Raw genomic sequence first — 23,061 nt, 5'->3', positions numbered from 1 at the left:
GGCCCATCGGCATCCACCTGGCACCAATTGTCCCGCTACCTGCGAGCGAGCAAACTTGCTCGTCCTCTGTCCTCACTTCCTCGGATCGGCTTGACGGACATCCTTTGGCCTGCCTGAAACGCTTCCGTGAATCGCTCTTGATCGCCCGGTCGACCGTTTTGATACCTTCTCCTCGTAACGAGGCCCTCGACTCTCCAGCGGCCACCTCGGGCATAACGTCGCCCATGAGCCAATCACAGCAACTTCCTCCGCCGCGACGGCCTGTTGGTTCTGGTGCGTATGGTCAGGACGAGCTGCACATGTCGGGCATGGTGTCGAGCCCACAGGGCCCGCACCTGTCATCATCGCGGGACTACGCGCCCCAGATCAAGCTTGAGCAGCCGCCACCGACGACGCAGCCTCCGTCCCAGCATCAACAACCGCCCGGAGTTAGCCCCGTACCCAACGTCCTCCAGCCCGGTGGTATATCAGCGCGGCCTCAGGCCATGTCGGCCAATACGGCGCCAACTGCCCTCCCCACCATCCACGGCTCCATGTCGTCGACGCCGCAACATCAGCCGTCCTCCCACGACTACCACACGTCCTCGAAGCCGTCTCTCACCATGCCGCACTCTCACTCCTACTCCCGCTCCAGCCCTACCGCTGGCTACGATGTTCCCCCCTCCTCGTACCATGCATACACCCCCACGACCCCGACCGGTTCGTCCTCACAGTTCATCTCGCCGGCAGACGCCTCAAAATACGGTGCGCCCGGCTCCCAGCGCAACTTCTCCAACGCACCACTAGGTCTCGCAGATATTCGGCCACGTGCCGATTCGAGCATGTCCGACAGCGCTGCCGGCACCGCAGCCCACGATTTGGCTAACGCTCAGCCGGGGCCTAGCAACTACCTGGCCCCCTGGGCGGTCTATGCCCTTGACTGGTGCAAGTGGCCGCCTCAGGGTACCGGCGCAGGGAAACTGGCCGTAGGCAGCTACCTCGAAGATGGTCACAACTTTGTACGTGTCCCCTACGTGAACGGCCGGCCAGTCGTCTACCTGACCTGCCATGGCCGTCCTGTATGTAGTCGACATCCCATTCTAATATTTACAGATCCAAATCCTCAATAGCCAGGTGGTTCCGACCTCACAGGACGTATACACCCCCGGCTCATCCAAGTACAGCCTGGAGTTCACCAAGGTTGCGGAAGCGACTCATTCCTACCCAGTCACCAGACTTTTGTGGGAGCCGCCGTCTTCGCAGAAACAGTCGACCGATCTCCTGGCTACATCTGGAGACCATCTCCGGTTATGGTCGCTGCCGTCGGAATCGCCCGCAAACCCAGGGAGCACTATCACACGAGCTACACGCGACACCTTGGTCAATAAATTGACTCCGCTGGCGTTGCTATCCAACTCCAAAACGCCCGACCATACTGCGCCGCTCACTTCGCTCGACTGGAACACTGTTTCTCCCAGTCTTATCATTACCTCCAGCATCGACACCACCTGCACCATTTGGGACATTCCGTCATTGACTGCCAAGACTCAGCTCATTGCTCATGATAAGGAAGTCTACGACGTGCGATTTTGCGCCAATAGCGTTGATGTCTTTGTCAGCTGTGGACAAGACGGAAGTGTTCGCATGTTTGATCTGCGAAGCTTGGAGCACTCAACCATCATATATGAGCCGACAGGCAAGGAGGACAGAGGTAAGATGGTCCAAGTCGACGCCGCGTCTTCGCCCACGTTAACGCCAACAAAATTTAGACAACAGTGGCCGCACCAGCCCCACAGCCGCACAACTCACCCCGTCAAGCCCGCCCCCTCTGTTGCGCCTGGCGACTTCACCACACGACACGCATCTCCTGGCGACCTTTGCTCAAGACTCCAACATCATCCGCATCCTAGACGTACGGCAGCCTGGTCAGGCACTACTGGAGCTCCGGGGCCATTCCGGATCCATCAACTGCCTGGAATGGTCGCCTTTGCGGCGAGGCACCCTGGCCTCTGGTGGTGACGATTGCCAGGTCCTCGTGTGGGACCTCCTGACGTCGGGCTCCTCGACGGGCAGCCACCCACCCAACGGTGCCGCGCAGCAGGACAATAACCGAGGCCCGGTCGCATGCTGGGAATGTGATTACGAAGTCGGAAACCTTGGATGGGCCCCTCATTTACCTAACGCCGACTACGGCGAATGGCTCGCCGTCGGCGCTGGCCGCGGCATCTGGGGCACCCGACTGATATGATGGACGCTGAGGTCGACGTGTTTTGCTCGCATTGGTGAAATGTACGGAGAGCGTCGTGATGATGGTTCAGGTTTTAGCATTGTCGCATGCCCTTGGGGGGTGGTTTTTGGCTTTAGACTTGACCTGTCTGCTACAATCCACGCACGGATAAGCTTAGGCTCTTTCCTGCTAAGAAGGTGTTTTCGTGGCCGCGTTGCTTGGCGCCTTGGTCCCAGAACTAGGTACCTCTGGATGCTGGGTGCGGCGCGGACCTGGTTGGTCATGGTCGAGCTGTGGGATCCTCGCGCAGAGAAGCAGAGAGGACGCTGCGCAGCAGGTTTACCGAAAGCAGTGGCCAGCGAGCCGAAGAACTCATACGTGGGATTCAGAACTACACAAGAGGCTCTCGTCCGAGAAGTTGGCCATTCATCCGAGGCCGGCCTGGCATGTAGACATGGAAATGAACAAGTATTAATCGGTGGCTGACTCTCTTCACCGTGCTTTGAGCCGCCAAGCACGCCTTGACTTGTGCCGGTGCTTGATGAGAAAACGACAACTGTAGTGAGCTTTGCTTATGCTGCATGGATGTGCAAGAGCGTTGAGAGCCCGCAGTGTTGCTTGCCGGTCCGAGGTTCAGCCGCCACGAACCACACACCAGATTGCTGTTTATGTAAGGCAAGAGTGCCCCTAGGGAGCCAATAGAGGCGCGGACCCCCGCGCCTTTAAAGTCGGCGCGGACGTCCGGGAGCCAATAGAGGCGCGGACCCCCGCGCCTTTAAAGTCGGCGCGGACGTCCGCGCCTGTTATGTAAGCCCAGGCGGAAGATAGTCGGGCCGCCCCCTGACCTGTACTCTCCTTTTCTATTGCATGTGGCAAACTGTCGCACAGAGAGCCAGCCTCATATAGCATACCATCTGCGCTCAGAGTAGTTGTCCGCGGAAGCGATGCTATAATCCGCATATTAAGGTCGAGCGCCTGCATGCGTGGTGCTTGGACCCCATTGAGGCCAAAGCTCAAACGCAGGCTGCATTAAACCTCGCAGGCGGCCTCGGTTACAAGGGTTCTGCACCACGTCCACAAAGCAGGAGTTTCCTTTCCTTTGTGTATAAAGAGCTGCTCACTGTCGTGCACTACAGCTAGCTCTTCAAGATAATTCCAATATGGGGCTTACTGAATTCCCTGACGATTGCCTTCCTCCTGAGGGCCAGTTCGACTCGCGAGTCTCTTCTTGCCTCAATTAATGCGTGGGCGGCTCCAGAGGCTATGCCTTCACCACAGGCAAGCCCACGAGAACCCCGGGGTCGGAAAGACGCACAGTCATATTTGCCTGCGATCGTGGAGGTAGACTTGGGGCTCATACAAGCAAGGACCAGAAGCCAGCTGATCGGCAACGGTCTACAAGCTCCCGTATCACTGGATGCCAGTTTTCCATCAATGCGAAAGAGAGCCTTGATAAGTCGTACTGGTATGTCAGGCATCGCCCAGGCGAGGAGAAGTCGGTCCACAACCATGAGCCCAGTCTGCATATTACAGCACATCCAGCTCATCGTGCCCTCTCCTCAACTGACCAGTCAGCTATTGGGAACCTCTCAAGCGCTGGCATAGCACCAAAGGATATCCGGACATATATGCGCCAGAGCTCTCAGACTGCCCAAGGAGCGACACAGCAAGACATATATAACTGTATCGCACAGCGCAGACGAGAGCTCCTTGCTGGCCAGAGCACAATGCATGCCCTTGCCAATGAGCTTGACAACGAGGGGTTCCAGAGCCGCATACAGCTTGATCATGATGGCCGAGTCACAGCAGTCTTATTCGCACACCCAGCGTCTCTAGGATACCTCAACGCATACCCAGAATTACTACTGCTAGACTGCACATACAAGACGAACAAATATAAGATGCCACTGCTCGATATGATCGGCGTTGATGCCTGTCAGCGGTCATTCTGTATTGCCTTTGCCTTCCTCAGTGGTGAAGACGAAAATGACTATATCTGGGCACTGGACCAACTCCAATCGATATACGAGTTATATGACATTCGCCAGCCATCGGTTATCCTGACAGATCGCTGCCTCGCCTGCATAAACGCAATTTCCCGGTGCTTTCCTGCGTCCAAGTCTCTGCTTTGCATCTGGCATGCGAATAAGGCGGTGCTTAGCTATTGCAAACCAGCTTTCGACCGTGACGATGAGGACTCTAATAGTGATGAGAGGTGGGCTGAGTTCTTTGGGTATTGGCACTCAATCGTGGGCTCGAAAGATGAGGAGACATTTGATCAACAAGTTGAAGAGCTCGAGAAGCGCTTTGTGCCACGATACGTCAAGGAGGTTAGCTACATACGGAAACCTGGTTGGACCCGTATAAGGAAAAGCTCGTCAAGGCCTGGGTCGATCAATATGCTCACTTCGGCAATGTGGCTACTTCCGGGTGGAAGGCATCCACGCATTATTGAAGAGTCACCTTAAGAAGTCAACATTAGACCTCTTCGAGGCAACGAGGGCAATCAAGCAAGCTCTCCTCAACCAACTGGCCGAGCTACAAGCCAACCAAGCCAGGCAGCATATACGGATGCCAATTGAGCTCTCTGGAACCGTATATAGCACGGTACGTGGCTGGGTATCACACGAAGCCTTGCGACAGGTTGCAAAGCAACACAAGCGCCTCAACGAGAAAAACACCCCATCTTGCACAGGCAGCTTCACCAAGTCTCGCGGTCTCCCTTGTGCGCACGCATTACAGTCTCTCATAGTGGAAGATCTGCCCTCCGGCTACAACATTTTCATACACATTGGCGCCTTCGACGGGATAACAAAGAGATTGGTCAGGTCCTCATAGAGCCTCGTCGGCGACTAGACCAACTTGTCGCCGCATCAAGGATATCACAGTCATCCACACAGCGCGAGCCAAGTGCATTTGAAGCCATAGAGTCAGATCTACGGCCAAGGCGCCGCCTACATGCAGCAAATGCCACCAGCAAGGGCACATCATGACATCTCGCAATTGTCCTTTACGCTATAGCGACATACTGCAGCGGGCAGAGGCACGGGCGGCACAGACTGCAGAGACTGCAGCAATTGCAGGGACTGCACAGACTGCACAGACTGTACAGACGGTAGCAGTTCAGAGACTGCGCAGACTGCAGCAGTCATGGAGAAAATGACAGTTGCAGTCACTACGGTCTCTACAGTCTCTACAGCAATTGCAGAGACTACAGAGACTACAGAGAATCTATTATATGATGACCCACGAGCCATCTATCAGAGGTATGTCAGGGAAAGAGACTCTTGGTATAGAGCACAGCCTCGCGGCAGTCTCAAGACCAACCAGGCATACCGAAAGGCAATGGGCTTGCCATTGCGCTACAGCAAGACTGAATATGACTGGTGCCTCGACTGGAAGCAAATGTCAAGGAGCTGCGGCTCGAGGCAATGGACCAAGGTAGAGATGATGGCATACCTTGATTGGGATAAGGCAGAAGAAGAGCGATTAGATGCCCGGGTGGCCGAGGAAATTCAGGTGCAGCCTTTCTCACGAGAAAGAGGTACTGCAGGTATATGGGCTGACTGCGAGAGAGACTCAGAGGAACAGCAGGCATTTTATTCACATATATAAGTGGTGATGATGCCGGCGATGCGAAAATGTGAGGCAGATCGTGAGATCACCGACATGCACCGGCGTGTAGCACTGTAGCTGGCCAATTTTAAGGCGGTGAACTTCCCGCACCCTCCCTTGCCACGCAACAGCGGCGCCCTTTGCGTCACGTCAATCTACCAAATAGGGAAGGCTATGGGTTCGAACCTAAGGGATATCCTCCTTTGCAATTAATTGAAGCTATATGTATGCAGCAAGCATGCTGTATCGGTGAGGCCGACTGCGAGCGCAGTTGGCGGCGGCCCAAATGGCCTGCCAGGCTTACATAACAGGCGCGGACGTCCGCGCCGACTTTAAAGGCGCGGGGGTCCGCGCCTCTATTGGCTCCCGTGCCCCTAGCGGCCTAGCCTTGCCTTGCAGCAGCTGTCTTTTGAACTTGCTGCCCACTAATACATAAAGGCTGCGCACCATCACGTCACGGCCCTCTCTTCTTTCTCCTCGCTCCCTCGCTCTCTCAACAAGGCTTTTCGAGCAAGCATAGAGGGGGTTCTTTTGCTTGCAAAGCAACTAAGTTGGCGCATCATGGCTCCCGATGACCCTCCACGGTTTGATGATTCCGAGGACGAGGAGGACTTCAACCCTGCTCCGGCGGACTTGTCTGATGAGGAGCCTGCGGACGACAATGGGGACCAGCATGTCAAGAAGCCAGCCCGTGACAGTAGCCCTGGATACCGGGACGATGCGGCGGCAGACCACGACAACCCCCCTCGAAAGCCGCGGGCCAGCGGCAGTGACGGCGAGGGCGACGAAGACGAGCCACCACAACGCCGTGGGGGCATCGACGATGATGATGATCAGGGCGACGAAGAGGAAGACGACGAAGAGGAAGAAGAAGACGACGAAGATGAGGACGTGCAGCATGTGGGTATAAATACTCCTTCTCTGATGGCTAACATGGCTAACATGGCTGGATAGGGCCATCGCAGGAAACGACGCCGAGACCGACGCAACGCCTTCTTTGATATCGAAGCAGAGGTCGACGACGAGGACGAGGGAGAAGATGAGGAGAAAGACGGCGAAGAAATCGAAGACTTTATTGACAACGCGCACCCCGACGATATGGCCGAAAGTGCTCGATTGGACGATGATCGAAGACATCGCGAGCTTGATCGTCGCCGAGAGATGGACGCGAGCATGGACGCGGAGAAACAAGCCGAGATTCTGCGCCAAAGATACGGCAACCGCCGCCCAGCCAAGGGATTTGGCGACTCGGCCGTTGTGCCAAAACGTCTCCTACTCCCGAGCGTTGACGACCCTAGTATCTGGGCCGTACGGTGCAAGGAGGGCAAAGAGCGCGAGGTTGTTCTCTCCGTCACAAAGAGGATTGAGGAACGACTGGGGACCAAGGACGAGCTCGCCATCACAGCGGCCTTTGAGCGGGGAGGTGCCCAATCGGTGATGAAGGGCTTCATCTACGTCGAGGCCCAGCGGCAAACGGACATTCTTGTTGCCCTTGACGGCATGCTCAACGTTTATCCCCGCTCCAAGATGACGCTTGTGGATATCAAGGATATGCCTGAGCTTCTTCGCGTCACCAAGACCCCGACCCTCGAGCCGGGCGCCTGGGTTCGCCTGCGAAGGCCGCCCAAGCACAGTGGGGACTTGGCCCAGGTTCTCGACGTGACGGAGAATGGCCTGGAAGCAAGGGTCCGGTTCATCCCGAGGCTGGACTATGGTATGCGAGATGATGCCCTTGCGTCCCTTACTACACCCGACGGAAAGAGAAAGCGCCCTCGCGGCTTGGCTGGACCGAGGCCGCCGCAGAGGCTCTTTAGCGAGGTCGAGGCTCGGAAACGTCACCCGCGCCACATTCAGGGGAATCCCACCACAAACACCTGGTCCTATATGGGAGATGAATTCGAGAATGGCTTCCAAGTCAAAGACGTCAAGATCCAGCAACTGGTGGTCACCGACGTGAATCCATCGCTGGAAGAAGTGACGCGGTTTGCTTCCGGCGCCGAAGATGGCACCGAGAACCTCGATCTCAAAGCGCTGGCCGCCAGCTTAAAAGACAGCAACACTCTCGTCACCTACCTTCCCGGAGACATCATCGAGGTGTATTCGGGAGAGCAGAAAGGCGTCGTGGGCAAGGCGACAAACGTCCAAGGCGACATCGTCACCATGACCGTGACCGAGGGAGATCTTGAGGGCCAAACCATAGAGGTGCCCATTAAGGGCCTGCGAAAGCGCTTCAAGGTTGGCGACCATGTCAAGGTCATCGGAGGGAGCAAATTCCGAGATGAGGTTGGCACTGTCGTCAAGCTTTCCGAGGACCGCGTCACACTCTTGACGGATCAGACCAACACCGAGGTGACCGTGTTCAGCAAAGACCTGAGAGAGGCGAGCGACATAGGCGGGCAGGGATCCTTGGGACAGTTTTCTCTTCACGACCTGGTCCAGCTCGACCCTACCACGGTCGGCTGTGTTGTCAAGGTCGATCGAGAGTCCCTCGTGGTTCTCGATCAATACGGGGACACGCGGCAGCTCATGCCATCGCAGATTCCTAACAAGCTGCCCAAAAGGAAACAGGCCGTCGCTGCCGACCGGGAGGGTTCCGAGATCCGGCTCGACGACAAGGTCAAGGAGTTCACGGGCCAGCAGCGCCAGGGCAAGATCATCCACATTCATCGTTCCTACATCTTCCTACATACCAACGATAGCACCGAAAATGCCGGCGTTTTCGTCACCAAAGCCAGCATGGTCAACACAGTCGCCGCTAAGGGAGGTAGGGTGAATGCTGCCTCGTCGGGCCCCGACCTGAATGCCATGAACCCGGCGTTGAAGATACACAAGAACGGCACCGAGAACAAAGCGATGCAGCCCCCAGTCAAGACATTTGGCCGCGACCGAGCCATCAACCAGACGGCGATTATCAAAAAGGGCCCGTACAAGGGTCTCTTGGGTATTGTCAAAGATACCACGGACACGCACGCCCGTGTCGAGCTGCATACCAAGGGCAAAACCATCACGGTTCCTCGAGAGTCATTGAGCTTCAGGGACAAGACCACCGGGGCCACCATTGACATCAACGGTAGAGGCCGCGGCTCGTCCGGCGGACCCAGCCGTGGACCGAGTGACAGGGCTCCGAGCTGGCAAGGAGGCTCCCGCACGCCAATGGGCGCAGGAAGCTCCGATCGAGTCCCCGCATGGGGATCACGCAGTAAGTCTACCTCTAGCCACGTCCCTTGGACGTTCAGCACCACTTCTTCTGCTGACGACTTCAACAGCACCAGCGGCGGCCAGTGGGCGAACTCCCGCGTGGAAGGCGCAGGACTACTCAGGCTCGCGGACCCCGGCTTGGGCGGATGGCTCGAGGACCGTCAATCCCTACGATGGCAGCCGGACCGCGTATGGCTCGGGGTCGCGAACGCCAGCCTGGCAGTCGGGAGCTCGGACGCCGGCGGCGGGCGACGCTTTTGGAGCTGGATCTCGAACCCCAGCATACGGAGGAAGTACGGACAGCTGGATGTCGGGTTCCAAGACGCCGGCTTGGGGCTCATCGGCGCCGACGCCGGGGGCTAGTGGAAATGAATCGTGGGGATACACACCCGGTGCTGCGTCGTCCGCTGCCTACGACGCGCCGACGCCGGGGGCAGGGATGGAGGCCCCTACTCCAGGTGCGTTGAATGCGCCGACGCCGGGCGCCTACTCGGCGCCGACGCCTGCAGTCAACGCACCGACTCCGGGTGGGAATTGGCAAGGGGGGTGGGGCGCGGAATCGGCGCCTACGCCAGGGGCTGGGGCGCCGACACCCGGGGCCAGCGGATATGCCAGTTCAGCTGGCTATTACGGGGCACCAACGCCGGCGGCATATGGCGGGGCGCCAGAAACCCCGGCTGCCAGCGGGCCGACGTACACGGACGACGATTGAACGGGCGCAGAGGCGAAGAAGAGAAAAGAGCGCACCGGGTGAAGGTCTCAGGGATCGGGATACGGCAAAGGATGGATTGGGGTGAGGCGTTGGGGAATTTGGTCTTGTCGTTTGAGAAGCGATTCTCGTCTGCATGGGGCGAGACGCTCGTAATTGAAATGGATCGCGATGACATGGGGGAGTCTGCTGCTCGTCTTTATCATGGTGATGGTGTATCGAGCTCGCGCTGCCATCCTAGTCCACGATTGGTGCGCCTAGGATACTACAGCAATGACACTTACACCAGCACGTGGCAAATAGGACACGGGATGCTTTGGCGTGATTAGAAGACAGAAACTGCTGGGTTGATTGGAGCCCATAAAACAAAGGTGTGGAACAGACATTACTGTAGAGAGCCCGCCCCTGTGCATAACGTCTTCGCGCTCCTCAGGAACTGCGGCGTGAGAAGTGGATACTTCATACTTCGTACTCTACACGTGAAGTTAGCTGAAACGTGGGGGCATCCTTCAACAAATTCAAACGACGGGCCACATAGCCATGGCCACAACGATAAAAGCCGCACGGGCGACAAATCCGACGTTGGAACTGTGTGGTCGACGCTTTTGGCAATATGGAGGCCGGCAATTGTCTGATGATTCTACGCCAAAGCCAGCGCTTTACTTGGCCAGGCGGATAGCGACGATGCCTTCTCAAAAAAACAGCCAGGCCAAGGCCGCACCGACCAGCACAAGGCTCGCAGCAAACGCGCATCCGACGCTGAAAGGGACAACGACGGGTGCCAGCGGGCGCCCCAAAAAGGCACTCACAACAAAGCCCCCCACGATTTCGAGCCCAAACCAGCACAGAGAGGCGCTGAGAACGGCCGAGGCCCGCGAGGCTGCTCTCCGCGTGGCACGCATGAGGCGCCTCGACGAACGAGAGAACCGCAGCAGGGAAGCTGCCGAGGAGAAGCTCAAAAGGGACAGCTACCAAGGCAGATACAAGTCGGCGAGCAAGAAGTGGACCTCGACCATTGTGGCTCTTCCGATCCTGCTCGTGACGAGTTATTATCTCTTCCAACGACGTGAGCTTGCCCACCACTGGCCGCAGGTGGCCCTCCCCAACCGCCGGCGTCGTTCCTACTAACCGGCACTGGCTATACTAGTGGCTTTGGGGCATGCTCCCAAAGCTCTACCCGGATCGCCTCTTGCCGACGATTCGCAGGCCTAAGCCGACCTACCTACCACCACCACAGCTACGCATGCGCACGGGAGCAAAAGGCCGTGGAAAGTCTGATGATTGAATTTCTCACTCGTCTCCACACAAGTGTCCTCTATCTGTCTTAGGAAGGGGAAGCGCAAGGCGGAAGCGGATCGCCGTGGAGGGTTGCCTATGGGAAGCTCGGATGCCAGCACCCCATTAGATGGCGACTGATTTCGCTCCCAGCGCATGGAACAGCTCCAACATGTCCTGGGCAATGTTGATCTCCACGAGGCGGTTGGAATCATTCAAGACGAGGAAGTCGGTCCCGTTCCAGGTGATCTGGTCGCCGGGCTTAAGAGACCTGCAGGAAGACTGGGCATCAGCTTTCTGGGCCGTCTCGAGGGATATTTGGGACGGGATGAGGGTAGCATGCTTACGTCGGGGGCTTGTAGTCCTTGCCCATGGTGGCTTGTGCCTGCCAGCGGACGCAGATGTACTTGTCGTCGGCCGCCCAACGGACGACCTTGAAGCTGAAGTGCTCCCAGCCGTGGCGTGCCATGGTTACGAAGCCGAGAAAGTCTTTGTCCGTGTTGGCGACGACAGGCGCGGTGCCCTCTCCCGCCGGATGGCGGTCAATGTTGAGCTTGACGTTGGGGTCCAAGATCTTGTCGGCGAGCGACAGGTCACCGCTCCAGAGCGCCAGGTAGGCATCTCTGACTTCGGTCTGCTGTTCTCTGGAAGGCATTTTGCGTTGGCGCTGCAAATAACGCACAATGGGGGCTCGGTTTCGGCAACGGAGAGGAGGAAAGACTTTCAGATGCGAATGAGATTCTTGAGCGAGGGCCAGTCGAAACTGAAATACTCGTGCTTCGTCGAGGCTACCGGACTGTCGCACTGCCAGGCAGATCTGAATGCTGACTGGAATTGGACGGGGATGGCACTTGTTTATATGGTCCGGAAGCTCCCGGGAGGAGACGGCGGTGATCCGCTGCATTACGGAACGGCGACAGGCGTCGGAGCGCTCTTGGCCGATGCATACGTCTCTCCGCCGCGAAGCATTCGACACTACGTTTCACGTCCCAAGCCGCGCATCTGGGGAGGGGTGAGACCAGTCCGGGGTCAATTGACGGTCCAGAGTGCCTGGACCTGTCCGCTTACGTTGTCTCCCGTCCGGCGTCGTCACACGGAGGCAGTCCGAACCTCGGAGCCCGCCAACCGGGAGCTCGCTCCGCGCTATCGCGGGACGTGGCTCCACTCCGTCCTCTGCTTTCCGCACCCTCCTCCGCCTCACGCACGGGACACCGCTCCACAGGATGTGCATCGCATACTCCTGCCTGCAACAACTACACCCCCGGCTTCTGTCCCTGCTCTTGGTTCCCATCCTCGGTGGAAAAAAACGTCTAACCTGACCCTAGCCTCCGCCGTAAGCATGCACCCAAAACTACCCCTTCTTTTGGGGGCTGTTCTCTCTCAGCTTCTCGCCGGAAATTGGCCCCGACCTTCTCAGTCACACGGAGAGGGATCGGACAGGGTGAAAGAACTCTACAGGCTCGGCTTGAGCCTGACACCATCTCCCCCGCTCTCCTTGTGTCCCTGCAGCTCCATTGTCTCTCTCCGGGCTCTCTCCCTCAGCATCCTGCGCTTGATCTTACCGCTCGGTAGCTTAGGGATCTCATCAACGAAGACGACGCCGCCCTCGAGTCGTTTGTGCTTGGACACACGGGAGGCGATCCAGGTCCGTATGCTGTCAGGCGTCACTGTGCTGCGAGATGCGACTTGAATTACGACATATGCCCGCGGCCGCTCATTGCCCTCCGCCCTGACGAGGTTTGTGTCTTTGGTCAGCTCGTCACTGTTCCTTGTGTGTGTGTGTGCAATCGCCAGTACAACTTACAATGTGATGCCCACAACGGCCGCATCTGCTACGTGCTCGTTTTCCAGCAGGGCGGCTTCCAACTCTGCCGGCGCCACCTGAAGGGCGTTGACCTTTATAAAGTCCTGGAATTGCTCCATTAGTTTACGAGAACAGCCAAGGTAAGGGACCGGCAGTCGGCACGAGAGGAGCCAACCTTTTTGCGATCCACAATGTACACCAAGCCGTCGTCGTTGCGAATGGCAATATCTCCTGTCCTGAGCCAGCCTTGAGAGTCTATTGTGTCTCGAGTGGCCTGCTCGCTCCTCCAGTATCCAAGACAGACATTGGGACCTCTGATGAACATTTCTCCTCGCTGGCCCGCTTCTGCCTCATGCCCATCATCGTCGACGAGCTTGGCCTCACAATTGGGCACCAGCTTGCCGACAGAGCCGCTTTGGTCACGGAAGCCAACTGGAGTCATTGCGCAGGTGCATGTGGCCTCGGTCATGCCCCACGCCTGCCTGATCTGGCACCCGAGCCGGACCTGACACTCATTCTGCAGCTCTCGTGACAACGGCGCCGCACCGCAGACTACGTCCCGAATGCTGGACAGGTCATAGTGAGATGTCTCGGGTCTCTTGGCGAGCATGACCAGGACTGGGGGCACAGTGTGCAGGCTCGTGATGCGATGCCTCTCGATCACGGCGAGGAAATCGGTCAAGGCGAACTGAGCCATGACGTAGACAGGGACGCCGAGCTTGGCCGCCATGAGGATCATGAAGAGCTGTCCATAGGCGTGAAACAGGGGAAGAAAGCCAATCCAGCGCTCCTCGAGCCGTGGGCCAGAAGAGCGGGTGCCGCCATAATTCACAAAGATAGTTTGCTCGAGGTTAGTGATAAGGTTGGCGTGGGAGATGCAGACGCCCTTGGGGAGGCCTGTTGTCCCCGAGCTGTAGTTGATGGCGGCGAGGGCCCGGGCAGCCTCGCCCGTACCCAGCGTCGGCCACTGCCAACCGTCGCCCTGCTGGCGGGTGCCGATCATGGCGGTCCAGTCGTCGACTCCGTGGCGCGTCTGGCATGCCTTGTCCGAGAACTGGAAGATACGGTCCTTGGGCAGGCCAACCTGTGCCGCGGCCTCGAGGGCGGGCTCGAGGACGGTGGGATGGACCAGAATCGCCTTGGCCATGCTATTAGCCAGCTGGTAGGCCAGTTCTAGCGCACGGTGGCAAGGGAAGCCAAGGCCCCGTGCGGGTCAGTGAAGGAGTTGCCCATTGATGGGGCCCATGGGGGTTGGGTCTTCGACATACCACGGACAGTGAATGCCGGGCTAGCGCCGCTGAAGACGAAGCCGGCTCCAGCGATGCCAAGGAAGGCCACGGGGACCCAAATATGATTCGGAGTGCAAATCGCGACGACGTCCCCTCGCCGCAGCCCCAGCCTCTCCAGGCCGAATCCGAGGCGTCGGACCCATTCGAGCGCCTGGCGGGCCGAGATACTCTCGCTGGGCCGCCTGCTGTCGATCCAAAGCGGCTTGTCAGTGCGGGGGCCTCGGGCAAAAAGATAGCTGAGGATGTCCGTTTCGGGCACGACCAGGGGGGGGTGTTCCGAGGCGAAGGGCATGTTGTTGGCCGTTGTGCTGTCTCCTGTCGGAGCGTGAGCGCCTTCTGCAGCGTAACGGGGGATTGTCGAGGCTCGGAAGGCTCGTGGGGTTTCTGCCGGTGCCGGAAAGAAGATGAAGCCTCGGATACGAGATTGCTCTCCATGTTCTGGCACAACTGGTCAGTCACCTGCCGCGCGAGATACGACGAGTCCCGCCCAGGGGCACCCATATGCTTCCTACCTAGCTAGCTACGTGTGCACCACCAACCAGATGAAAGACGCTACGTCGTCCCATCTGCCGTGCGCCTTGCCGAGATTCTGGCAAGCGGACCAGACTCGTTATGCCCGAAGCATCATTGACGCCTGACGGCCAGCAGTTGTTGAGAGACGAGGGTTTTCATCTCTCGGCCGTCCATGCCATGGCAGATGCTCGCAAGGAAATGCCTATACGGGGCGGCAGAGTTGCCGGAACATGTTCTGGGCCCGTTGCTCAACCTAGAGATGGAGGCAGCGGAGCGCTCCGAGGCGAGTCGGAATGCTCCGGAGCCAACCTGCGAGCTTCCAAACAGCCCATCATCGGCCCACCTCTGGCTGGACCACATACATATGTACTTATGCACGCACTCATGCATGTCGCGCTGACGTTGCCAGCATGTTCCTTTACATGCCGAAGACCCACTTGGACGTAGGGGTTGCACGGTTTAGGTATGTATGTAATATGGCAAATCCATGCACCTACTTCCCGATATTCTTCACGCAATGGAGCAGACAAATATGGGGATTGGATGCAACAGAGGAATATCACCCTTGTAAACAAGACATCGACCGCTAACAATGGCAATTCTGAGGCGAAGACAGGATTCTGAGATTTTACATTGATTATCTATATCTCTATATCTTTCTCTATGCCTCTTAGCTCATGCATGGTGTCCATGCAGCGCATACCGCCTTGGCAAGCAGTCCAGAGAGTCGTCGATGTCATGAGACATGCGCTAGTGCCCGGACGATGGCTTCTGTGACGAGTTGACTGCTCCACGGACCAGCAGTCCGGGGCGGCCGTTCAATGAGAGGGCAGAGAGAAGGAAGTCTAAAGATATGATTATGATGCCGACGCTGGAGGCGGGGACGAAACCGGCTTGGACGGGCCAAAGCGACCAATGCCGTTGCGGATGCCGGCGTCAACTTGCTTGGCCATCTTCTCGAGTGGCAGCCGGCTTTCGACTCGTTGAATGGCCCTGGCAACGGGAGGCTCGATGCGCTGGACAGTGCGCTCGACGGGCGGCGCAAAGTAGCTGATGTTGCGCTCCCAACGAGGAGCCCACTTGGTCGTCTGGCGAGCCAGCCGCTCCTCGGCGCCGGGCATAACGAGGTACAGCGGAGTCAGGACTCCCACCCCTGCGGCGCCCATGCAAAAGACCTCGGAGGGTCTGGCGCGGGGGAGCTTTGGGACACGGTGAGGCGGCATTGTGCGGGAGGTGACAGGCGCCTGGGGGGTTGATCCAGTTCCTTGTGGAGAGGGACGACGTTGATGCCTTTTCAGTTCGCGGGAGTGACTGCCCACCAGTCAATGTTTGCTGTTTTGTTTGATTCTTGCTCGGTTGCATTTCCGCTTGCTTACCTTGGAAAGGGGCGTCGCAGTGAAGTGAGGATGGTATGCTGAAGACCGAGAAGATGCCGACAAGAAATAGGAAGAGGAGGAGGAGGAGGAGGAGGAGGAGGAGACGATTTGATGAAGTGGAAGATGGAGAAGACGACTCGACAGGTGGGAGAAGAAAGTAGAGTGTGTTTTCAGATGGCTGGGGAACGGAGAAACGGCCCAGGCAGAGGAGAATAAGTGAGGAGATGGCGGGTTCGAACTTTGAAGGGGGCCCTTTCTACACTGTAAACAGTGAGTACCGACTACTTGCGTCTTCACCATCCCACGTCCATGCGCGGTCGCCTCGCAGTTGTAGGTACCCGGGGCCGTGCCAGAGCTACGTCCATCCTTCAATCAGCCCATATGGTTCAGGGGCGGGCAGTCAGGTCAGCCGGCAAGCGTGCGGGGTAAACGACTGAGACGGCTTGGCTCGGATGGACCAGGCAGGCAAGTGCGGATACTGTCACTCTTTGTCCAGCTTAAACCTTCACGGCTTGGTACTTCGGTGGTCGAGAGTCGAGACATCAACATCAACCTGCTCCATGCATAAGCAAGGTACAGGCTTTGCACATCCGTTTCTTATTTGGCATCATGCCCACCGCTCGTGACAGGCCTGAGTGCGTCATGGTCGTGCGTACGGCGTACTCCGCACGGGGTACACCAGCCATGTCATCCTTCCCCAGAGTCAGTGTGTCAGCCTCCCCGCACGCTAACAAGCTAGCTCCGTGCGAGGTCCCCGCTCGAGGCCCACCCCCGCATTTATAGCGCCACTAAAACCCGCCCTTGACTTAGATTAACGGCAGTTAGCACGGAGATCGTATAAACGCTAGCCGGCCTTAAAGGGGGAGAGGATTAGGAAGAGGATAAAGTAAAGGTAGCGCGGCTATAGTATTATTAAGGTAGCTTACTTTATTAAGTATTTTTATTATTATTACTTATATATAGCCTCTAGGGCTATAGCGAGGCTAATAGGGGCTTAGGCCCTTATTAGTAGTCCTAGCTAGCTATGGAGCCCGGGGGCTTATAACTAATTAAGGAAAGGGTAGCTATAAAGGCAAAGATAAAGGAAAGGTTAGTCTAGTTCTTTTTATATAGTAATTTTCCCCCTTAAGGGCCCTAGGGCCCCTAGGTTACTCCTTTTTAAGCTACTTAGCTATCCTTATCTCTATTTTAACTAAGAAGGTTAAAAGAGCTTCCCTTCCTTCCTTAAAGCTATAAAGAATAGGTAGGCTAAGGGCCCCCTTCTTTTTCTTAGAGGTCTAGTAAAGGACCTCTCTTTCCCTCCTATAGTTTAGGTACCTTAAGATAAGATGCCTAGCCGTATACCGTCCTTAGCTATAGCGGTAGTTATTTTAGTCTACCTTATTAGTCCTTTTTAAGAAGGAAAATAGGAAGCCGGCCTTAAAAAGGAGCTAGTAAAAGGCTAAGAGGGTCGGCCTAGGCCTCCTTATAAGGTCCTTTTCCGGGCTAAGGGCTAGGCGGGGGGTCTTTTAAATAAACGTATAGTATTTACCTAGGCCCTTAGCCCTAGGGCCTTTAGCCGCCTTAGTAGCCTAGAGTCCCTTTTAATAGTCCTTAGTAGCTTACTAGACCTTTCTTTATAAGTAGCTAATAGAGAGTAAGGGGGTCCCTTAGGTATATTAAGTATTAAAGGAGTCGTTAAGTAAGAAGTAATTAAGTAAGGCCTTAACTAACGAGCTAACTCCTTAAACTATATAACTAACCTTTTAATAAGGAAGTTTTTTTTTTTAGTTTTTTTTTTTTATATTATTACTCGCATACAGCCTCTAGGGCCATAGCGAGGCTAATAGGGGCCTAGGCCCCTATTAGCAGTCCTAGCTAGCTATAAAGCCCGGGGGCTTATAACTAATTAGGGAAAGGGTAGCTATAAAGGCAAAGATAAAGGAAAGGTTAATCTAGTTCCTCCTACGCGGTGTTTTTTGAGGCCCGGTAAAGGACCTCTCTTTCCCTCCTATAGTTCGGGCACCTTAGGATAAGGTGCTTAGCTGTATGCCTTCCTTAGCCGTAGCGGCAGTCGTCTCGGCCTACCTTATTAACCCTCTTTAAGAAGGATAATAGGAAGCCGGCCCCAAGGAGAAGTTAGTAGTAGGCCGAAAGGGTCGGCCTAGGCCTTCCTATAAGGTCCTTTTCCGGGCTAAAGGCTAGGCGGGGGGTCTTTCGAATAGACGTATAGTGCTTGCCTAAGCCTTTAGCCTTAGGGCCTTTATATAACGACCGGTCTTATTCCTAAGGGATAAACCTATCGAGGGGTTTATGTTAGCAGATATAATAGGGCGTGGTCTAAGCAATAATATATATATTACGTTAGTAATAAGTCGGAGGTCGTAGACCGTAGACTATAACTAGGTAATTAAGTGATCGGAATTAGAGATAAGATCGTAATAGAGATCGTAATGATTGTGTTAAAAGCTAGAGAGCTATCTGTCTAAAGGAGTAAAAGTAGGTGGCTATATATACCCGTAGAGACTGTCCTTAGATCACGGTCCTGGCCGTGATCCCCTTCGTAGCTCACTATAGCTCACTCGTGAGCTATGCTCCTAAATAGTGATCTATCTATACAAGGCTTACTTAGCTCACGTACGCTCTAGGTGAGCTAAGCCTAAGTGACTTCTCGTCCCGACCATTGTTCCGAGCCGCCTTATCACGTGAACGTGGCCGGCTCTCCTGCGGCCCGCTGACCGTGGTTGTAACACGATGTCTCCCCTCCTTTTGGTCTTGTCCGTAAGACCTGCTGCTGCCATAGCCGCCGTGTATAAATATACCCTTGTCGCGCGTATGTGTGTTCCCCGTTTTCGTCCTTTCTATCCCTTAGGATGTGCTGCTGATAGTATGTCTAGTCGCGTGTCGAAGGATCGTTCTCGCAAGACCCTTAAGCGCATTCGTTTGGCTGAGTCTATTAATCGTCTTAGTTTCGACGTTATGCCGTGTTCTTTCTGTTCGTCGCGCGGCTTCCGCTACAAAATGCTAGAGAAATCTTCTAAGTGTGCCGAATGTATGCGGCGGGGTCGTTCCTGCGATGCGTCGGGCGTGGCGATCAGCTCTCGTGGGTGACTTCGTTGTCCTGCCTATTGTTTGCAGCTAACGTGTTTCCTAGTGTCCCGAATAAATCTAGAGTCCGATCGATTAGATAAAGAAGAAGAAATTGCTAAGGAGCGAATATTAAAAGCTTAAGCCGACCTAAACGAAGCCTTAGCTCGTTTAGCGCGGCTTCGCCGTTAAAAGCGCTAGCTAAAGACGAAGGGTACCGAGATAGTCCGTCGGGGCCTTCGTTCCTTAGATAACCTTAACGAGGCTAAGCGCTAAGAATCTAAAGCGGTGGTCGATGTTTAGTCTATAGGTAGATTTAATGTAATTAATTAGAATGCTATTAGTTCGTTAGGCGATTTTACGATGCCTAGGGTGGATTTTGCTAGTAGAACTATCGAAGTAGAGAACCGCAGTGGGTTAAGTGCTTAAGTAGTTCCTAGGTATTTTCCTCTAGTCCGTATCCCTTCTACTTAATAAGGTATTCTTGTTGCTAACCTTATTTTCTTATGTCTAGTATTTGTTCTACTTCGTATTCTTAATCGTTGTCGACTTTAATTTTTTCTTATAGTTTAGCGTTTCGTGGCGCTAGTTCTAATAATAAGATATAAAATATCGGGTATATCCGTATTATTATTAGTAGCGAAAGTTCGTAGTTAACTTTTAAAATAGTTTTCTTAACTTTAAACGGTCTAAGTTTTTTAAAATCTAATTTATTGCTTAGTCGTTTTATTTTAATATTTCGTCGTATAAGGTAGACTATATCTCCCTCTCGAAAGATTAGTCCCTATAATCTTTTCCGATTATAGTAAGTAGACATTCGTTCTCTAACGAATTAAAGTTCTTATTATATTTCTTTATGCAATTTTCGTAGCTAATCTGCTTATAGTATCGCTCGTTCTGCTTATAGTCCTTATCGAGTAACCTTAAATGCTTCTAGGTTATATCCGTAATTAGCGTATGCTAGTAAGAGCTTAGTTATTTCCGTGACTAAGCTATTATAAGCTAGTTGCGCTATTAGTAGCTATTTAACCTAATCGTTTTATTCGTAGCTAATATAGCATCGTAAATATTATTTAAGCGTTTAGTTAAGTTATTCTATTTATCTATCTATTTATAGGTAATAAGCTATGCTAAGCTTATATTTCGTCCCTAATTATACTATAAGAGCTTGCTAAAACTTAGCTATAAATATACTTCCTTTATTAGAGATAATCTCGTTTAGTAGTCCGTGATTGCTAATAATTGTTCGTAGGAATATATATACTAGCTCTTCTATATTGCTTGCTTCTTTATATAGTAAGAAGTATCCGTACTTCGTTAGTCTATCGGTAATAACGAATATACTGTCGTACTTAACGTTGGTTATAGGTTCTTTTAACGGTGGTAGCTTTATAATATAGTCGAAAGCTATTAAATCCTATGGTTTCTCTAGTACTAGTAGCGGTTGCAATTCTCTATATAGTTTATATCGTTTAGCTTTGCTTCGTGCGTAAAGTTTATATTCTTTAATAACTTTTTATATTGCTTCCTTAAGCTATAGGAAGTTATATTATCGTCTAATCCGTTCTATTATCCTTCGGATTCCCTAATATCTATATATTAGATATTCGTGTATATCTTATATAACTTTATCTTATAATTCTAGTAGTATCTAGATTTTATTTTTATATATTAGAACTTCTAAATATCCTATATCGCATCCGTTTAGTGCTTTATATTCTTTTATCTATTTTAGGATCTTTTAGTATATCGAGTCGTCGGGTTATACTTTAAATATTATATTTAGCTATCGTTGCTAGTAGTTCCCGTTTTCGTTGATTCCTAGGAGCTGTCCTTTCGCTATAGGTGCTCCTATATCGTAATCGCTTTATCGACTAAGGGCATTAGCTCGACCGTTTTCTATTCTTTTTCTATAGATTATTTCGTAGTCGAATTCTAATAAGTATTCGGCCTATTAGATCTATCGTCCGTTTAACTATTGCGTCGTTATAAAATATAAGATATTCTTATAATCTATATAGACCTTAACTTTATATTTACTTCCGAGAAGGTAGTGTCGAAATTCCTTAAAAGCTTAAATAATTACGAGGAATTCTTTATCGTAGATAGGGTAATTAAGTTCTACGCTATATAGCTTTTTTAAGTAGAATATAATTAGTCGTAGTCTTCCTTTATCGTCTTTCTATCCGATTTATGCTCTTAGAGCAAAGTCTAATATATCGGTTTTAAGTTTAATTTATCGTTTTAGATCGAAGGTAGTTAAGACTAGTTCTTACGTAATCGTAGTCTTAATATATTCGAAAGCTTCGTTGGCTTTATCGTCCTATATAAATTCTTTTTCCTTCTTTATTAAGTCGTATAGTAGTGTTGCGATCTTTCCGAAATCTTTAATAAATCGTCGGTAGTAATTTATAAATCCTAGGAAACTTTATACGTCCTTAACGTTCTTTAGCGTTAGCTATTCTTTAACTAAGTTGATCTTATCTTATTGTATTTATATCTCTCCTAGTAAGATCGTATGTCCGAGGAAGTCTACTTCCTATATATAGAACTTACTTTTCTCTAGTTTAACTAGTAACTTCGCATTCTAAAGTACGCGGAGTACCTTATAGACGTGTTCCTTATATTCTTTTAGGGTATTCGAGAAGATTAGGATATTATCTAGGTATACTACTATAAAGATATCTAAGTATTCGCGTAGGATATTATTAATTATCCGTTTTTTTTTTTATATATTATTACTCGCGTGCAGCCTCTAGGGCCATAGCGAGGCTAAATAGGGGCCTAGGCCCCTATTAGCAGTCCTAGCTAGCTATAGAGCCTAGGGGCTTACAACCAATTAGGGAAAGGGCAGCTATAAAGGCAAAGACAAAGGAAAGGTCAATCTAGTTCCTCCTACGCGGTGTTTCTCCCCCCTAAGGGCCCTAGGGCCCCTAGGTTACTCTTTTTCGAGCCACTTAGCCGTTCCTATCTCTGTTTTAGCTAAGAAGGTTAGAAGGGCTTCCCTTCCCTCCTTAGTGCTATAGAGAAAAGGTAGGCTAAGGGCCTCCTTCCGTCCCTTCGAGGCCCGGTAAAGGACCTCTCTTTCCCTCCTATAGTTCGGGCACCTTAGGATAAGGTGCCTAGCCGTGTGCCTTCCTTGGCCGCAGCGGCAGTCGTCTCGGCTTACCTTATTAACCCTCTTTAAGAAGGATAATAGGAAGCCGGCCCCGAGGAGAAGTTAGTAGTAGGCCGAAAGGGTCGGCCTAGGCCTTCCTATAAGGTCCTTTTCCGGGCTAAAGGCTAAGCGGGGGGTCTTTCGAATAGACGTATAGTGCTTGCCTAAGCCTTTAGCCTTAGGGCCTTTAGCTGCCTCGGCAGCCCAGAGGCCCTTCTAGTGGTCCTTAGCCGCTTATTAGACCTTTCTTCGTAAGTAGCTAATAGAGACTATAGGGGTCCCTTGCGTAGGGGCCCCTAGGCCTCTCTTAGCTAGCTGGTCGGCTAGCTCGTTACCGAAGATCCCTAGGTGGCTAGGGCACCAGTATAGCCGTATGTTATAGAAGGCCTCTAGGCTCGTTAAGAGCCTCCTAATACGTATAGCGAGGTCCGAGTAGCCCTTAACCTTTCGTATAGCGGCTTGGCTATCTATAAAGATATAAGCCTCTATAGGGGTTAAGGGGCTAGACTATAGAGGCCGAGGCCTCTTAGCTAGATCCTCTAGGACCCTTAGTATCATGAATAGCTCTACGTCGGCTACTTCGATAGAGGGCCCTAGGTTCTCGTAGTACGCCTTACTAGGCCTATTTTCTAGGCCTATCTCGCAGAAGGAGCAGGCGTTGGTCTCTAGGGGACCCCTTAGGGCACCCCTTAGAGCCGTCGGTATAGAAGACTAAGGGCCGTGGCCGAAGTCTTCTAGGCTAACTAGGTTAGCTAAGAGGCGTTGGTGCTGCTTCTTAGCTAGAGGCTTAGGGCCTCTATTATCGTAATAGAGGCCTTAGGCTCTAGAGCCTACAGGGCTCCCAGCTAGCTTT

General features: G+C 53.2%; 6 protein-coding genes across 6 annotated transcripts; 3 read left to right on the top strand and 3 right to left on the bottom strand.

Moving 5' to 3' along the window:
• Positions 1-224: 224 nt before the first annotated feature.
• On the top strand, positions 225-2,227 carry HRG_02906 (WD domain, g-beta repeat domain-containing protein; the record flags this gene model as incomplete). Its single annotated transcript, XM_044861377.1, has 5 exons — positions 225-428; positions 483-699; positions 787-998; positions 1,093-1,690; positions 1,749-2,227. The coding sequence occupies 5 exons, from the start codon at positions 225-227 to the stop codon at positions 2,225-2,227; spliced, it is 1,710 nt and encodes a 569-aa protein (XP_044722403.1).
• Positions 2,228-6,382: 4,155 nt separating this feature from the next.
• HRG_02905 (early transcription elongation factor of RNA pol II, NGN section domain-containing protein) lies at positions 6,383-9,731 on the top strand (the record flags this gene model as incomplete). Its single annotated transcript, XM_044861376.1, has 6 exons — positions 6,383-6,721; positions 6,776-9,020; positions 9,088-9,312; positions 9,457-9,477; positions 9,529-9,546; positions 9,595-9,731. 6 exons carry the CDS (start codon positions 6,383-6,385, stop codon positions 9,729-9,731), a joined length of 2,985 nt encoding a protein of 994 aa, XP_044722402.1.
• Positions 9,732-10,412: 681 nt separating this feature from the next.
• Positions 10,413-10,856, top strand: HRG_02904 (uncharacterized protein; the record flags this gene model as incomplete). Its single annotated transcript, XM_044861375.1, has 1 exon — positions 10,413-10,856. One exon carries the CDS (start codon positions 10,413-10,415, stop codon positions 10,854-10,856), a length of 444 nt encoding a protein of 147 aa, XP_044722401.1.
• A 273-nt stretch (positions 10,857-11,129) lies between these two features.
• Positions 11,130-11,658, bottom strand: HRG_02903 (snoaL-like domain-containing protein; the record flags this gene model as incomplete). The annotated part of the gene is made up of 2 exons (XM_044861374.1): positions 11,130-11,274; positions 11,351-11,658. The coding sequence occupies 2 exons, from the start codon at positions 11,656-11,658 to the stop codon at positions 11,130-11,132; spliced, it is 453 nt and encodes a 150-aa protein (XP_044722400.1).
• Positions 11,659-12,455: 797 nt separating this feature from the next.
• HRG_02902 (AMP-binding enzyme domain-containing protein) lies at positions 12,456-14,388 on the bottom strand (the record flags this gene model as incomplete). Its single annotated transcript, XM_044861373.1, has 4 exons — positions 12,456-12,732; positions 12,808-12,911; positions 12,983-13,980; positions 14,076-14,388. The coding sequence occupies 4 exons, from the start codon at positions 14,386-14,388 to the stop codon at positions 12,456-12,458; spliced, it is 1,692 nt and encodes a 563-aa protein (XP_044722399.1).
• Positions 14,389-15,466: 1,078 nt separating this feature from the next.
• Positions 15,467-15,832, bottom strand: HRG_02901 (4-coumarate:coenzyme A ligase; the record flags this gene model as incomplete). The annotated part of the gene is made up of 1 exon (XM_044861372.1): positions 15,467-15,832. The coding sequence occupies one exon, from the start codon at positions 15,830-15,832 to the stop codon at positions 15,467-15,469; it is 366 nt and encodes a 121-aa protein (XP_044722398.1).
• Between the last annotated feature and the right edge of the window lie 7,229 nt (positions 15,833-23,061).

Source organism: Hirsutella rhossiliensis, assembly GCF_020360975.1.
Source record: "Hirsutella rhossiliensis strain HR02 chromosome Unknown scaffold00003, whole genome shotgun sequence".
NCBI classification, from domain to species: Eukaryota; Fungi; Ascomycota; class Sordariomycetes; order Hypocreales; family Ophiocordycipitaceae; genus Hirsutella; species Hirsutella rhossiliensis.
The sequence above is the reverse complement of the archived record's forward strand: the minus strand, read 5'-3'. Positions and strand labels throughout refer to the sequence as shown.